Source organism: Petaurus breviceps, unplaced genomic scaffold (genome assembly GCF_028583685.1).
Source record: "Petaurus breviceps papuanus isolate PSGF00001 unplaced genomic scaffold, PetGlider_PUasm1.0 90897, whole genome shotgun sequence".
In the NCBI taxonomy this organism is placed as follows: Eukaryota; Metazoa; Chordata; class Mammalia; order Diprotodontia; family Petauridae; genus Petaurus; species Petaurus breviceps.
In genome coordinates, this window is record NW_027187374.1 from 1,269,808 (window position 1) to 1,286,910 (window position 17,103).

The 17,103-nt window shown below is 38.6% G+C and overlaps 1 protein-coding gene across 1 annotated transcript in view; it reads left to right on the forward strand.

Annotated features, from left to right (window-relative positions):
- Window positions 1-17,103, forward strand: part of PDXK (pyridoxal kinase) — a 92,591-nt gene that overhangs the window by 42,385 nt on the left and 33,103 nt on the right. Inside the window, exons 3-5 of the mRNA XM_069074835.1 lie at window positions 5,287-5,391; window positions 11,134-11,217; window positions 13,824-13,870. Of these exons, the coding sequence (XP_068930936.1) occupies window positions 5,287-5,391; window positions 11,134-11,217; window positions 13,824-13,870 (236 nt within the window). The remainder of the gene's footprint in view (window positions 1-5,286; window positions 5,392-11,133; window positions 11,218-13,823; window positions 13,871-17,103) is intronic.

Sequence of the window (17,103 nt, forward strand, 5' to 3'; positions counted from 1 at the left end):
TTATCCTGATTGTGTTTCCACATTATTCAAATTGTTTCTTCCTGGCTGCTTGTAATATTCTCTCCTTGATCTGGGAATTCCAGAACCTGGGTATAATATTCCTAGGAGTTTTCTTTTTGGGATCTTTTTCAGGAGGTGATCGGTGGATTCTTTCAACCTCTATTTTGCCCTCTGGTTCTAAAACATCAGGGCAGTTTTCTTTGAGAACTTCCTGGAGGATGATTTCTAGGTTCTTACTTTGATCATGGCTTTCAGGTAGTCCAATAATTTTTAAATTATCTCTCCTGGATCTATTTTCCAGGTCAGTAGTTTTTCCCATGAGATATTTCACATTGCCTTCTATTCTTTCATGTGTTTGGATCTGTTTAACAGCATCTTGATTTCTCATAAAGTCATTAGCTTCCATTTGCTCCAATCTAATTCTGAAGCCATGATTCTCTGAGCTTTTGAGATTCTTTTTCCATCTGGCAAATTCAGCTTTTTAAGGCATTCTTCTCCTCATTGGCTTTTTGAGCCTCTTTTGCCATTTCAGTTAGTCTGTTTTTTTAAGGCTTGATTTTCCTCAGTCAGGCTATCAACTCTCATTTTATAATTTTCTTGCATTGTTCTCATTTCTCTTCCCAATTTTTCCTCCACTTCTCTTATCTGCTTTTTAAGGTCCTCTATGGCTTGTAACCACTTTCCTTTGAAGCTTTTGGTATAGGAGTTCTAACTTCACTGTCTTCCTCCTGTTCCATGCTTTGCTCCTTTTTGTCCCCAAAATAGGAGTCTAATGTTGGAATCTTCTGTCTGCTTTGTTTCCTTTGCCTGGTCATGTCACCCCTCAGTCACTTGACCCCCGGGCGTTTTGCCACAGTACGTCTCTGCCACCAGACAGGGGAGCTTTCATCTCAAACGCTGGGGTTTCCTCATCTGCTGGAGGTATTAGATGGGTGCCCTCTCTGAGGTCTCCACATGCTCTGGCAAGCTGGACACACACCCCAGGACCTCCACCCTAGACTGTAATCCAGATCCAAGAAGGTTAAAGCAAGAGCAATTACCTCTCAGACTATTGCTTGGTCCCCCTACACTCTGCAGGCCAGGAGATGAAGCTGCCACATGGTGCTGGCTGGCTGTGCTGGAATCTCAGAAGCTTCTCGCCCCAGGGGCAAAAGCCACACACTCCCACTTACTGTTCCCAAAGTCCAGACTGCACTGACCTCTCACTTTGTCCTTCGCATCTATGTGTTGATAAATCTGGAAATGGCCACAGCTGCTGCTGATCTGGAGTCCCTCTGGCAGCCAGCTGGTCAGGCCCACCCTGGGGCTAAAGCCTCGGGTGGGGCTGGGCTCTGCTCCCAGAATACTGTGCTGGCTGATTCCTGCCAGCCTTCCAGGCTGTCCTCAGCGTGAGATTAGTTTCTCTGTGTCATTTTGTGGGTTCTGCAGCTCCAAATTTTGTTTAGAGTCCCCTTTTTACATGGATTGAGGAAGGTGGAAGCCGGAGCAGCTGGGAGGTCCTGCTTCTACTCCGCCATCTTGACTCTGCCCCCCTAGACCCTCCCTTTAGAAGACCAATGGGTCCTCTTTTATTTCAGTAATAACTGAAATAATGTCCATTGTTTTCTGTGACATTATACTCTCATAGTTCCCTCACCGTTTGTTAAGGACAGACCTGATTTAGGTTGTCACTCTGTCAGTTCAGGCTTGATATTGGAACAAAATGAGGCATTAGCAGTTAAGAAGATGAAGTTACTTAGCCCTGGCATAGAAAAGTATACAATTAGGATGCTCCAGAACTTAGCTTGGGTAGACATATTTCCTGCCCCTTTTCTCCATAGAGAAATGTATCTAGTCAGCAGGGTTCGATATAGAGACTCCAGTGGTCATAGGGCATTCACCAAGTCTGAAGGACCCCACCCCCATGAAGATGGGCCTTTTTATGTAAGATGACCAAGAAGCCATTACTGCATGGCCAGATGCTACCAGGAAAAGTTATGTCCAAGAGGGAACAGCTTGAACCTTGGACCATTCCCAGGGTCAATTCATGATCCAGCTTTGTTGACTTTTTGTGAAAAAACTAGCTTTATCCATGTGGGAAAATAGCAAGGAATCCTGGTAGATATTGGTCCTATTACTTACCATCCCACAATGGCAAAATCTTAAGAATCTTCTAGAAGATCTTCTACCATATAAATGCTTTTAGGGCTTTTATTAAGCCAGTGCTCCTGGCATAGACAGTACTAGGGGAAAAAGAAAATTAAGAAGAAAAAAATTACAGCTCACTCTCCCTCCTCACTGAAGGAGTCACCAATAAAGGCAAAGAGAAAAGAAAAAATGTGCAAAAGAAAAGTGGAAAAACGCTAGGCTTCTTACCTTCCCCTTCACCCCCTCCACTTGAAAGGACTAAATCTCAGCTCTCAGAGGCAGGTCCATGCACTGAAAGGCACTAATCCCACTGAGACCCAGGGAAGCATGACTCTTCATGAAGCATTTCCATTTAGCAATAGAAGCCTCCTGTGGTCTGCCCATCTTGTTTGAGTTACCTCCTTGTATCACTAACTCCTATGAGGCAGCTCTGGACAAAAAGGATGATTATGACCCCCACATTATCTGTTAAATAGCAGCTAGGGCTGAGAAACAGGTGAACAACTGCTTGTTAAAAGAGATAATAGTGAGATTCCCCTTTTGGGAATATGTATCACTAGAAGTTCAACTGTCTCTTTCTACCTGCCAAATGCTTCTGTCAGCTTATTTTTTCCAGCAGCCTGTGCCCTGTAAGGGCCTAAGGGGAAAGATTGCTGGACAGCCTGCTTTCACATAATCCACAACTATAGCATGTTCTAGACCCCATTTCTAAAAGATGCGCTTGTGGGTGATTTGGTGAATGGAAACTAGGTTACTGGTGGGGAAAGATTGTTCTCCAAAACTTGCATGTCTCTGGGTTTTCTTCTTAGATTATCGGTATCAGTAACTTATTCCAGGCTGTTCTTAGAATTTCCACACTTACTGAATTCACCCAAACTTGACTGAGTGGACTGGACCTTGGATTTTCATAGGTGATTTCTTACTCCTTGTGCCTCTTCAGGGCTACCATCTGATCTAAAGATTCTTCGCTTGGTCAAAATTTTGTCATTGTAAGGGGTGGCTAGGTGATGCAGTGAATAGAGCACCGGCCCTGGAGTCAAGATCCAGCCTCAGACACTTAAAACTTAGTGGCCATGTGACCTTGGGCAAGTCACTTCACCCCAACTGCCCTGCATTCTCCTCTCCAAAGAGAAAAAAAAATTATCATTGTAGTGGTATACATCAGTGCCTCTAGGAAGAGATGACTATTTCAGGTTTCTAGGCCCATTATAATGTGGCAGCATGAGGGAGAGTTCAGGTAATCCTGGGAAAGGACAGTGAAAGTATACTGTACTCATTCCCAAGCAAAAGTAAACGCCCAACTTGTCATAGACAAAGGAAAAATGAAAAAAAGTGTATCAGTGAAGTCATTAGCCTAATACTTCTCATGCTGGGTCTAGGCTACTTGGCCTATGACATTAATGAAGTCAGATCAGCTATAGTAAAATGAAGACTATAGGTTCCTATAGTCCACTATAATTATGCTGCCAGGTGTCATCTGCCTTGCAATTTCAAAGGTTTCCATGTGGCCCTACACACATTAATCCACATAGAGGTTGCCAAAGGGACTTGCACAGATACTGATGATGTATATCTCTCCCATCTGTAGCATGCCTTCTGTAACCATTTTGGAATGATCCAGATGGGATAAGGCTTAGGTGGGGCTGAAGGATTGAGTTCTGAATTTCCCTGTACTCCATGGACTAGTTATCAAGTGCTTTCTGATATCAACCTGGTATCCTCACCCTCTGATAGCAGGGTAGCAGGCTTTGTGCTTCCTCTCCACCCCCTTCCTCTCCCAGAGTGCCTATTCATACTGACAGGTATCTGTCCAAGGCATAGCTGCAGCTCTCTTTGTATCTTTCTCAGATTTTCCTACTTTATCAACCCATACCTATATAGTTTCCCCTGGCTGGGAGATGCATAGATAATTTCTGGGTCTTTATGGTAGAACTTCACTTAGAAGATAAGATTTGATTCCCCTGAGGCTGGCTGTTCAGAGGGTACATGGTGAGCTGTGGGAGGGAGTGCAATGGAGTAGAACAAATCTCATCTATGAAAACAGTTTTCTTTTTCTTTCTCCCTTGAAGATCCCTAAGGGGAACTTGCTGCAAAGGAATTTTTTGTATTCCAGTGGAAATAGTTCCCCATCTCAGCCACAGAAAAAGAGACAAAGGCATTCCCTATCTGTAGCTGAATCTGTAACAGTAATAGAAAACTATGTCAGCATTGGCTTCATTAATCCATACCCTCAGAAGCAATTATTGCTGTAGTGACTCATCAGATTTCTCTTTGAACTTCTCTAGCAACTACCCCAGGTGAAAGCCCATCCAACATTTGCTCATTCAATAGAGGAAATCACTTTCCTTCTGAGAGCAGTAAAAGTATAAGCCTGGGGCTTTCTTGTTCCCTGTGAAAGATCTACTTGTATTTACTTCTTACTTCTCTCATTCTTCTGTCTCTCTGTCTCTGATCTCTTTTGGGATGCAGCAAATTTTCTGGGTTGGAGACTAATTCCATTCTCAAGGTCACCTGACTAGTAAGTATTAAGTGACTGAGGCTGAATTTGAACTCAGGTCCTCCTGACTCCTAGCTTGGGGTTTTTCTAGGGTAATTCCTTTTTAGATTATCAATAACCATTTTCATCTCCATGTGAGTAAGTTGCAGGTAATTTCCTCAGAGCAGATTTGGATAAGGAGAAGATGGAAACACCTGAGGGCAAAAATGGAAGGTAGTGGGGGATCTTTTCAGAAATTTCGGAGATAATAGGGAAGAGCCATTTACAAGCAGTTATTAGCTCACTCATCTCTTCCTGGAGGCACTGATGTATACCACTACAATGATAAATTTTTTTTCTCTTTGGAGAGGAGAATGCAGGGCAGTTGGGGTGAAGTGACTAAACCCCAAGGCTAAAGTAACTAATTTTGTGATTTTCAGATTTCACTTAGAGACTCTGCCCAGGAAAATGATATCTGAATCAACAGCTTAACTCATTTGTGCATTATGAGTTTTGTGTGTAATTTCATTTAAAATAAAGAAATAAAATTTTTAAAATATAATAAAAATATGGTGATTTGTAACCATAATGCTACTTTAGAGAAACAAGTATTGTTTTAAGATTGATATTGGTCATGTCTGTAACTGTCAGTAAAGGCTTCAGTACTTTTATTTTTCTTTTAGGTTATCCATACTGGAAAGGTCAGGTGTTAAATTCAAATGAACTCCATGAGCTGTATGAAGGTCTTAAGCTGAATGATGTAAATAAGTATGACTATGTTCTCACAGGTAAGAAAAGATAACCCTTCTCTTTCCCTCAAAAGGACTACTTCATTCTTAGTAGAGTAGGAGAGGAAGTAAGTTTACCTGGTGGTTTTCACCTCATAACTATTTTTGTCATTTTTATACTTCCTGGTAGGCAAAGGATGAGCTTACAGCCCCCTGGGCATTGCCATCTGCCTTTCTGCCCACCCTTTGGCCCCCCCCCGGGCATTGCCATGTTGCCCTTTTGCTATAGTTGTGTCAGATCCCTGAACCTTATTCTTGCTGTAGCTTAACCCTATCCCATATGAAACGACTAAAAAAACCATTTCCATACACACAGCAGAACATAGAATTATTATTCTTTATGAAATTGTGAATCTCCGTTTCACATCATTTGCATTAAAAAAAATTATCTAAGTTCAGCACATACTGTCAGAATCGTCCTTTGTTGTGTACTACTGTGTATTTTTTTTTAAGACTGGGTCTCCCTATCGTTCCCAGGCTGGAAGTACCTGCTATGTTTTCCCAACCTGGTATCTCTCCAGTCTCAGGAGTGTGTCTGACTTAGCACAGTTACTCAGTTGACTTTAGCTCTTCCCTAGCTCCCAAGCTCACAAAATCTACTAGCCACAACTTCTTTGTGCATTTAAAAAAAAATTACAGTGTCCCTCTTTTTTTGGCATCATTGTTACTATCTCTGGTACTCCTGTCCCCAATTAATCAAGAAAAATAAATAGGGGAAAAAAAGTAAAGTCAAGCAAATTGAATGTACAAAATGACCCTATCTAAAAATGTATGTCTGCATTCTGTGTGTATCACCTATCTTTCAGGAGGTGTGAATGGTACGTTTTATCACACAGATCTTTCAAAGTGAAATGTTTCACAGTTGTTTTTCTTTTGGTTGTCCTTGTATAAATTATACTCCTGGTTCTGCTTAACTTCATTAGATGTCAGTTCATATTATTTAAGATTCTCTAAAATCATCTTTTGCCATTGCTTATGACACAGTAATAAGCCATTACATTCATAAGCCACAGTTTGTTCAACTGTTCCCCAGTTGTCTAAGGTGACCTAAGGTACCCCCTTAGATTCTAGTTCTTTTCCCTGCTCTGTGTATCCCCTCCCCCTTCTTTTAATCCCCTTTCAGCATCAGGAAATTTCTTTTCCACATGACTATTATCAACCTGGGCATATGACTGGGGGTGGGGTGTGGGATGAGAGAATTTTATCCCAGTCTCTGACTTCCATATGACTCCCTGCCTCCTTCCTCCATGTTTGTATATCCTTTTTACATACTCCATTTACAATAAATTGCAAGTTAATCCTCCTCCTTTCTACACTAATGTAGTCCTCCTTTTACCTTCTTTTTTGCATCTTAAAAGCTCAGATTATAGGCAATCAGATCCCTCTACCTGTCTTTTTCATTTACCTTCCTCAATACTCTCAGAAGACATTAAGTTTCTGAAGGTTGTTTCTTGTTTCTTTTCCCCTTTTAGAATGTTAGCAAGAATCAACATATAGTTTTTTCCAGTCACACACATAAGTTTACCTTTCTGGGTTTCTCTGTATTCTTGTATTTATTTTTCAAAGTTCTGGTCTTTTCATAAAGAATACATGAAAGTCTTCTGTTCCATTAAAGGTTGTTTTCCCCCCTATAGGATATAGTTAGCTTTGTAGGGTAAATTATTCTTGGTTGTAAGTCTGTTATCTTTTGCTTGTTGGAAAACTATATGCCAAGACCCCCTTCTTCCTAAGATGGCACCATACACTGGTAATTAGGGCATATTGACTAAGTTTTTCTTTAATAGGAGCGAACTTCTTGCTCTGAGTTGGGCAGTTCCAGAGAGTCTCGATTTGCCCTTTGAAAATACAACATTTTCCTATCAGCCTGGAGATTCTTTCAATATCATTTGTCCTAATGATGCTTCAGAGTTACAGGAATTACTTCAGAGACTACAACTTTCAGAGAAAAGAGAACATCGCATTTTATTAAAGCTTAAAGAAAACAATAAAAAGAAAGGTCTCCAATGCCTGTGGGATTCATCTTTCCATCCTGCATTCTTAAAAGGAGCAGCCATGCCACAGCACATTCCCAAAGGGGTCTCTCTTCACTTACTTCTTACATGGTGTCTTGAAATAAGAGCAATTCCTAAAAAGGCATTTTTGCGAGCCCTTGTAGAATATACCAATGATAGTGCCGAAAAGCGAAGGTTACAGGAACTTTGCAGCAAACAAGGGGCCTCTGACTATAATCATTTCATATGAGACTCTTTTATCAGCTTATTAGACTTACTCCATTGCTTCCAACTTTTGAACCCCAGCCTCTTTGCTTAGGGTGAATCATGGTTTCTCTCATTCAGAATAATTCTTCTATACAACATGACTAATGTGAAAATAGGAATGTTTAATAGGACTGTATATGTAGAACCTGTATTAGAATGCATGCTGTCTTGGGGAGGGAGAGAGGGAAAATTTAAAACTTATGGAAGTGAATGTTGAAAACTAAAAATAAATAAGTTAACTTTTAAAAAAAGTAAACTGAAGATCCCCTAAGAGAGGTGAGTGCTATGATTGTTGTGAAGAGTCCTGTTGGAGAGAAGTACCTATATTATCCTTAAGTGCTCATGTGACCCTATTGTAATTTGGCATAATGACTCTCATCAGTTTTAGTTGATTGCTCATGAAAACGGAAGTCATATGATGTCTCTGATATTTGCTGACATATCCCGCCAACCACTGTATATGGACGGGCTCATCAGCATAATTCTTCCACTGGTCCTAACTCTAGATGGGACAGTCTTTGATTGCTTACTCACATTCTCTCCAGACCCCTGATTGGTCTACCAGAACCATGTCATATCCATTACCAAGGAATCAGTGGAAATGAAGATCTTATCTAGCTTATCCCTCAAGGCCCTCACACACCAGAAATTCAGTTCCTTAGCTCAGCACACTCGGAGGACTTGCCAAAACCCCCATCTCTCATATCCTATTAACAAATTAATGGGCACCAAAGTTTAGGTGCTCATGACTCTCTTGTAGTGCACGTAACTTGGTGAATCAGGGAAAACACTTATAATGGATCAAAGGTATGTGCCGTTTGGTTGCATAGTTCCAAATTATTCTTCAGAATGGTTGGATCAGTTCACAACTCCACTAATTTTCCCACATCCTCTCCAACATTTATCATTTTTCTTTTCTGTCATATTAGCCAATCTGAGGTGGTACCTCAGAGTTGTTTTAACTTGCATTTCTTTAATCAGTAGTGATTTAGACCATTTCTTCTTATGACTATAGGTAGTTTTGGTTTCTTCATCTGAAAACTGTTCTTATCCTTTGACCATTTATCATTTTGGAAATGACTTGTATTCTTACAAATTTGACTCAGTTTTCTGTATAGTTGAGAAATGAGACCTTTATCAGAGACACTTGCTGTAAAAATTGTTTCCCAGTTTTTCTGTTTTCCTTCTAATCTTCTTGGTTGCATTAGTTTTATTTGTGCAAAACTGATTTAGTTTAATATAATCAAAAACACCAATTTTACATCTAGTAATGCTCTCTATCTCTTGTTTGGTTATAAAATCTTCCCTTATCTATAGATCTGACAGGTAAACTATTCCTTGCTCTCCTAATTTGCTTTTGATATCACCCTTTATGTTTAAATTATGTGCCTATTTTGACCTTGTATACAGTGTGAGATGTTGGTCTATACCTAGTTTCTGCCATACTGTTTTCCAGTTTTCCTACCAGTTTTTGTCATAGAATGAGTTCTTGTCCCAAAAGTTAGGGTCTTTGGGTTTTTCAAACACTAGATTACCATGGTAATTAACTACTGTGTCTTGGATACCTAATGTGTTCCACTGAAGAATTTGTTCAAATACTTTAAAAAATTATCCAAAGGGCCTCTTCGGCACCAAGCCTTTTTTTGTATGATTGCATTCCCATGGGCTCCAAGAATTGTCCTAATACTATAATGAAGATACCATATATTTATAGCATGACCTCTAAAACCATACTTAATAGGTTTTTGGCTAAGCAAAATATTAACATTTATTACAAAGCACAGGAGTGATTTTTCAGAGAAAATAGTCTCAATAAAGACTGCCTTCTCACAAAAAATACATCTGTAAATTCTCTCTTGTTAAAGTCAGTAAGCAGCCTTGGAAGTATTTTATTCTATTTTACAAGTATTTTATTTATTGGGCAGGAGTTACAATAGCACTGGATGGTATTTTCCACCTTACCAACAATATCCTTGTAGCACTTTATGGAATAAAACAGTTTTTATTCTTATTATTCATTGACTGATTTCTCTAATAATAGCTTTTATAACATTACACCTGCTTTCCCCTCTTTTCTTCTGCTGCCTGTCTTTGGCGTATTTCATTGTTACCTTCATTTAAATTAAATCGCAAGTAATCAAAAATGGTGTATAAGGACTACTGCTAGGTGTTATAGTGGGGACACAGAAGTATACAACTCTGGCACTCCTCAAGAAGCTGCAGGTCTACTTCTGGAGAAATGTTAACTAATAATACAAAGCAGTATATGATTATTGTAGCTTATATACAGGCTCACATGCAGGCTGTGTGTTACCAACCCTGTCTTTATTTCATCCACATGAAGAATGTCATTTGGGTTTTAGTATTTAAGGAATGGAGAGAAGAAGAAAATCATCCATTTTATTAACAGGAGTGCTGGTGGTTGGTTTTCTTAGTTAAAGGTTGGTAAAAGAATTTGAAATTATTGGTTAAAATGAGGTTGGGGGATTTTCTATGAATCTATGGTCTCTTTGTCTTTCATTAGTTCAGATGCTAATGAGTTAGTTGTATTAAATTAAATTCTATTCGTTCAGTCCTTAGTAAAGCTAAAAACAACTCTTATGTACATGTTGGGGGACGTCTATGACACAGTGATGTGAAATGGCTTATCTAACATAGTATAGTGAACCTGCCATATAATCTCATAGAGCTCAGCTCTCCTAATTCTAGAAATTAATACTGTTGTTCATTTTCCTTTTCCTATCTATGACTCCTCTTTCTTAGCCTGATTCCATCCCCCCAATTTTGGGGGAATGAAAAAATTCCTGTACTCTAGGGATCTTGTTCTTAGTATGATGATATTGTGTCTAGTAAATTTTAGTGGTATTAGGATGCTGTTCTGATATTTTGGTACTATTTTATTCTAAGATTTCACTGTTACTTCACAGGATTATCATTAGATATCATTATTTTGACTAGTAGAATTCATCCTTCATTAATAGTAGTTTAAACATCCAAAATGGGAATGTAGGACATTCCAGTTTTAAAACTGGAGATTTTCTTAAATATGGAGAACTCTCAAACAGCAAAATCCAAAAAAAAAATTGGATTAAGCAGTGCCTTATACTGCTCTAGTCATATTACAAGTACTTTTGAGAATTTGGCTCCCTGCTTATTGCATTAGCCTCTAATGAGGCTAGAAAAGTTTTTTGTGTTTTTTTTTTAACACAAACAAGAAAATCGTTAATACAGAATGTGCTAGGAATCTGCCATTCAAGGGCACTGTTTACTTTTCAACATTCCTTCCACAGTACTTTTGGTTTTTTTAGTGAATTGGCTCCATGAGTTCTTGCTTCTTCTCAGCTCAGCTGAATAGTGATAGAATACTTCAGTTCAGAAAGGTCCATTTCATAGCAGCTGTCGTCCTTCCTCCATCAAGGTTGTGAGGAGCTTTCTCTCTTAGTCAAACTAGTTCATATGCGCTTTGTTTTTTTTCTCCCTAAAGGTTACACAAGAGATAAATCATTCCTTGCAATGGTAGTCGACATAATCCAAGAGCTGAAGCAACAGAATTCCAACTTGGTGTATGGTAGGAAGTTCTTTTTCTTATTTCTGTTGCCAGACTCCAGGCAAGACCACATTAGATGACAAACCAATGCTTTTCTTTCAGTGGCATTTTCAAGTTAGTCTTGAGAGAATAATAGTATAGGTATGCAAAGTGTTTAAAATGATTGAAATTTTTCAAATGATAGAAAATGAAGCAAGTTGGCTGCCTTGTCTTAGGGCATACAAGGTATTGGGTACTCCCAAGAGCATGGTGTTAACAGGAACACTTTAATGCTTAGAATACTCAGTGCTATTCCCAACCGTCACATGGCCAGGATAGCAAGCATAATCTTAAGTGGAAAGCTTGTGTGGGCAGCTGTAGGTAACTTCAGCAATTATGCCCAAATACTACTACACAGTCCCCCCCAAGTGCCCACTTTGCCAAGCCACAAAAAGGAAAAGAACACAGAGAAAAAACCCATTCCAGTGGCTACTTCATCCCTAAAGGAAAAGTGACCAATAATGAGCTAGAACCAGTTGTATCCAAGAGATTATACAAGTCAGGGACCTAGGCTGATGAAATCTGTATCCTGGAACTGAGGAGGGCTATTCATCCTGGACATGGCGTCTACTAAGTGCTAGTAAGGAGGGAAGAGTCAAAAAAAGAGTCCTACAGAATAGGAAAAAAAAGACCAAAACACCAAAATATCCAAGAGAACTTAAGGACAGATAGAACTTGAAGTTTTAATTCACATGACTTAGAATCAAATAGGAAGAGAGGATCATGGAGATCCTGGATAGGAAGAGCAGAGAGAAAAAGAGACCATCATGACAGACATTTCTTAGGTGTGGTAGGAAAAAGTCCTGAATTGATATGGCTAATATGTTGATTTGTTTTCCTTGACAATACTTGTTAAGAGTTATTTTGTAGGCTGAGTGGGAAGAGTTAGTGGGTAGTGATGGAAACACGAAAATTAAAAGAAAAAAAGAATGTCAACAAAACATTTTAATTACCCAAGAGAAATAAAAAATTTTAGGAGACAAAAATTGGTCAAGTAGTAACCTTATAAAATTTTATCTTCACTTTTTTCAAAATAAGCTATACACGACAGTTTTAGTTTCATATACCACATGTCCCGAAAGTCTTGGTACAGTTTTGACCTTTAAAAATTTCAGAAGTATAAATGCTACAAACCTACAAAAACATTATTTAAATTTTTTTATATATTTAGTCTTACGAATTTCGAGTAGTAACATTTTTAATCTTAATAAGATGGGCCATACTGTCATTATGTATTGTGTGTGTAACATTCTGGGTGACACTTTCAAACCAGTGGGTAAGTGGAGGAAGTCTTCTTGCTTGGCCGCCTTGGTCTCCTGATCTACCTCCATTCAACTTTTTCTCTTAGGACCATATCAGATCCCTCACATGTGCATTGTTCTTTGGGTGATCCTAAAGCTACGATTACAAAAGCATTCCATTGATTCACTAATCAGCAGTTGACAGAAGTTTTTACAAAGTTCAGAAATTGTCAAGAGCAGTAGATAGCACAAGATAGGGTTATGTTGAATCATTCATATTATAAATTTTCAAATAACGTTTCAGATAGTTTTTTTGTAAGTTTCTGGTATTTATACTTCTGACATTATTAAATTTTGAAACTGCTATTTTGTTTAAACCTTAAAACTGCACTAGATTTTTGGGACACCTTGCACAATCCTTTTTATGGGGGCTATATTGAATGCTTTTATGTGTGGATAATTGTCAATTCTAATAAAGAAGAAAAACCTCTGAGTTCACACCCAGATCCAAACCCAATTCTGCAGCACTCACTTGAAAATCATTTGCCTTTTCTGATCCTGTCTTCTCATCTGTAATACTACCTCATAAGGTTGCTCTGAAGAAAGTTCCTTATAAACATTTAAATGCTGTCTGTAAGCTATGAATCTTGGGCTTACTTAATTTAAAATAGTCACTGTTATTTTCATAATAATAATATTTCAACTCCCAAACAAAATGAAGAGGTAGGAATAGGGCCTGGAGCTGTGATGTCATTGGTGCAAGGAGCTCCTGGGTGAAGAGAGTCTCTCTGCCAACACAGAAAAGCACTTTTTCTTCTGCCATTACCTGGAGCACAGAGACAGTGCCTTGCCTATACAGCTTGTATGTGTCAGAGGCTACTCTTAAACCTAGAGTCTTTATGACTTCTGTGCTTCTTTTCTACAGCCACATAGTCTCTGTAGAAAATAACTGATGGGATGACTAGGTGGCACAGTGAATAGAGCACCGGCCCTGGCGTGAGGAGAACCTGAGTTCAAATCCAGCCTCAGACACTTAACACAAAAACTAGCCATGTGACCTTGGGCAAGTCACTTGACCCCAACTGCCCTCAAAAAAAAAAAAGAAAATGAAACTGATTATAAATGAAAAAGAAATTAACCAGACAGCTTTGGATGAGGAAATACAGAAGGCCATATAACAAGATGAATGGTGGAAAAGAAGCAAGATCATTTATCATATTTTCTTGTACCTTTTGACTTGTTTTTAATAATTAAGATTTTTATAACATTGAAGAATGTTACATGTCCTATTTCTTTTTGTCATGACATGGAAAGGGTCTTTTCCTAAAGTACTTTTTTCTTTTGTAGTGTGTGATCCAGTGATGGGTGACAAGTGGAATGGAGAAGGCTCCATGGTTAGTAATTCCTTTACTGCTTGAATGGTGATGCTGATTCATGTCTAAAAATAATTGAAAGGATGCCTGTATGTTGTTGAGTATTTGGTAATATTAATGATGTGGCATTTGTATGCCATGCTAATTGAGACCAGTGGAATTTGAAACTCACTGCAATTCTGTGAAATATAGGTAGATTTTATCCTCATTTTACAAAAGAGAAAATTGAGACTTAGAGTTATTTGCCTGTGGTCACATGATCAGAAAGCACCAGAAGCAGGATATGAATCAAGGTTCCGTCACTATTAACACTCTCTCCACCGTGAAACATGACTGGGGAACTTGAAATAGTTCAGGTTAAGGAGCACATAAAAGCTTGGAAGTATCTGGAGAAATTCCTATAAATTGCTACAGAACTCTCCTAATCCTAATCTACATAAGATTCTGTAACACTATAAAGGATGAGCCCTGGCACTGGCAATTTGGGGAGCTATTTGTTCAGTCATTTCAGCTGTGTCCAACTCCTTGTGACCCCATTTGGGTTTTCTTGGCAAAGATGCTAGAGTGGTTTGCCATTCTCCCTCATTTTCTAGATGAAAAAACTGAGGCAAATAGAGTTAAGTGACTTGCCCAGGGTCATACAACTAGTAAATGTCTGCAATCAGATTTGAACCCAGATCTTTCTGACTCCAGGTCTGGAAGTCTATCCACTGCACTACCCTTGTATTACCTCAAAAGTAATACAGATAAAAATTTATAAATAATTTTGTTTAATTTAAATTTTACTTATCCAATATATATTGTGTGGTAAGTATAGTATTCACAAAGTAAACAAACTTTGTCTGTTACGCACAAGTACTTATCTTAAAACATGTCAGATCTTGAACTCACAAAGAATACAACACCAGCAGCTCTTCTTATTTAAAGGCAACTACATAACCTCCACACCCATATAGTGTAACCCACTAAAACATTGTGTGTACAGATTCTTCTCAGCAGAGGATATTATTGTAGGAGAAAAAAAAATGAGGAACTATTGCTTTAGTGTCTTTTTTTTTCTCCTTAGTCTCCTGTCTATAGTGCTTCATTTCCCAAGGATCATCTCACAGTTGGCTTGTGCTAATTGTATAATTTCTATAACCAGTGAACTGAATAGCCTAGAGGTCCCTGGGGTTCCCGGTACCTACACCAACTATGTATCCTGGATTTTCTGGGACAGTGCCACCTTAAAGAAAAGAAAATCTGTTTACACGTAACAAGATGCTCCTTCCTTAATCAGACCATATGCCTCAATTTTTGTCACTCTACATTTCCTTCTTTTTCCTTGAACTAACTTGCTGAAGTCCTAAGTGGCATTCTCCCTGATTCCTCTAGCTTTTTCAGAGCAAAAGCCTAAAGTATCCAGCTTCTTTTTCCTTTCTATTCACATTACTGTGGCCCATTTCTCCTCTCTCCTAGACAAGTTTCCAGTATCTGTAGTTTTCTACATTATATTTCCTTCATAATTCCCATCACCTTGTAAAGTAATTTGTGAACCTAAGAGAGAGAAGTTATCTGTCACCTCTCCCTAATCACTAGTGAAGTATTGTCTCACTTCCTATTCTTTTTCTGCAGGACTTTATTAGTCTTGTCAATTTTTGTAGTGACAAATTGGTAACAATTTTTGTGGTGACTCCTTATTCTCTTCCTACTTCCTTGTTTGTATCATTGTTTATATTCTGACTTGCTAATATTGCCCAAAACCTTACTTAGATTCAAGCAAAATTATGTCACACTCTGAAGTAGGAGTCCCCAAACTATATTTGCTTTTCTCACCTCGTACTTCATACCTTTTAAACAGGGTGAAGGAAGAAGGCAGTGAGCAAATTCCTGAATTGGTGGGGAACCAGAGTTTCAGGCTTTGCTGATTTGATGTTTGGTGACAGAAGAACTATTTTTGTTAGCCCAATAATTATAAGTATGTTGTTAACTGTTCACTCTGTCTCTTCTCTACTTCTTCATCTTTCTTTCCCTCTCCCTCTCCTTCACTCACACTCTTTCCATCTAAAATTTTCTTACCAAAAGTCAAGTGCAGAGTATTGTACACAATGCTAAATTATCTTTCTTAAAAGAAAACTTGGGGCAGCTAAGTAACACGGTGAATAAAGCACTGGCCCTGGAGTCAGGAGGACCTGAGTTCAAATCCGGCCTTAGATAGTTAATATTTACTAGCCGTGTAACCTGGGGCAAGTCACTTAACCCCAATTGTCCTGCCCTCCCCCCTCAAAAAATAAAAAAAATAAAAAGAGACCTATGCTTTAAAAAAAAAAGAAAACTTTATCAGTTTTGTTCAACATAATGATAGGCAAACTTTCTGATTTGTTATTAGCTATAAAATCCAAATGTATTAGCATATTAAATATATATGATTTTGTATATATGTAAATTAGTTGAGGCCAGCCCCTATCATTAGACTTCTAAAGACAAATTACCAAAAGACTCCTACAGTGATATGAACATGTAGCACCATGAACTTCAAACAATATGCAGAGAAGTATTTTGCCATATTTTATCTCATTTGTATTTGTAGAATGCATTATAAAAGGTCCCTTATATCTTATGAGACCATTGCCCAGGGCAAAGTATCCCAGTTTCATCATGTATAAAATAAAGGAGTTGGACTAAATGGTTTCTGGGGACCCTTCCAACTCTAAATTTCTGATCTTTCACTCCTGTGTTCCTCCTTTCCTGCCTTTCTCCGTCTCCTTTGGGGAACTAGATAGATAATTTGGTTGCTCCCCTGCTGAAAGCTACAGTAACCATATTCCTACTCAGGTCACTAGGTAGCCGCAGTGCTTTTTGTTGATTTAGGATCACGGGATTATGGCATTTAGACCCTGGAAATCATCCCTCCAGCCCTGTCGTGTTACAAAAAAATAAACAGGGGCCAGAGATGAAATAACTTGGGCACGGTCACCTAATAGCAGAGCCAGGATTTGTTACCCTGGTCTCATGACTCTCAAAATCTTATGCTTTTCATTCACTTTCTATTTTGTTAGCAAATACAGTTAAGATATATTTGGCTTGATTTGTTCCATTTTTGTTTGCAAAAGCATTGAAAAGCAGACTTCTGACCCATTCCTCCCTTTTCTTGCCCCTTAAGCTCAGTGAGAAATTGGTCACTCTCTGAAAAACAGAGCCTGCTAGTTTCTAGCTGTTTTCCTCTTAACCCCGAAAAGGGTCCTGGGTCTCTAACCCCAGGAGGGTTAGACATG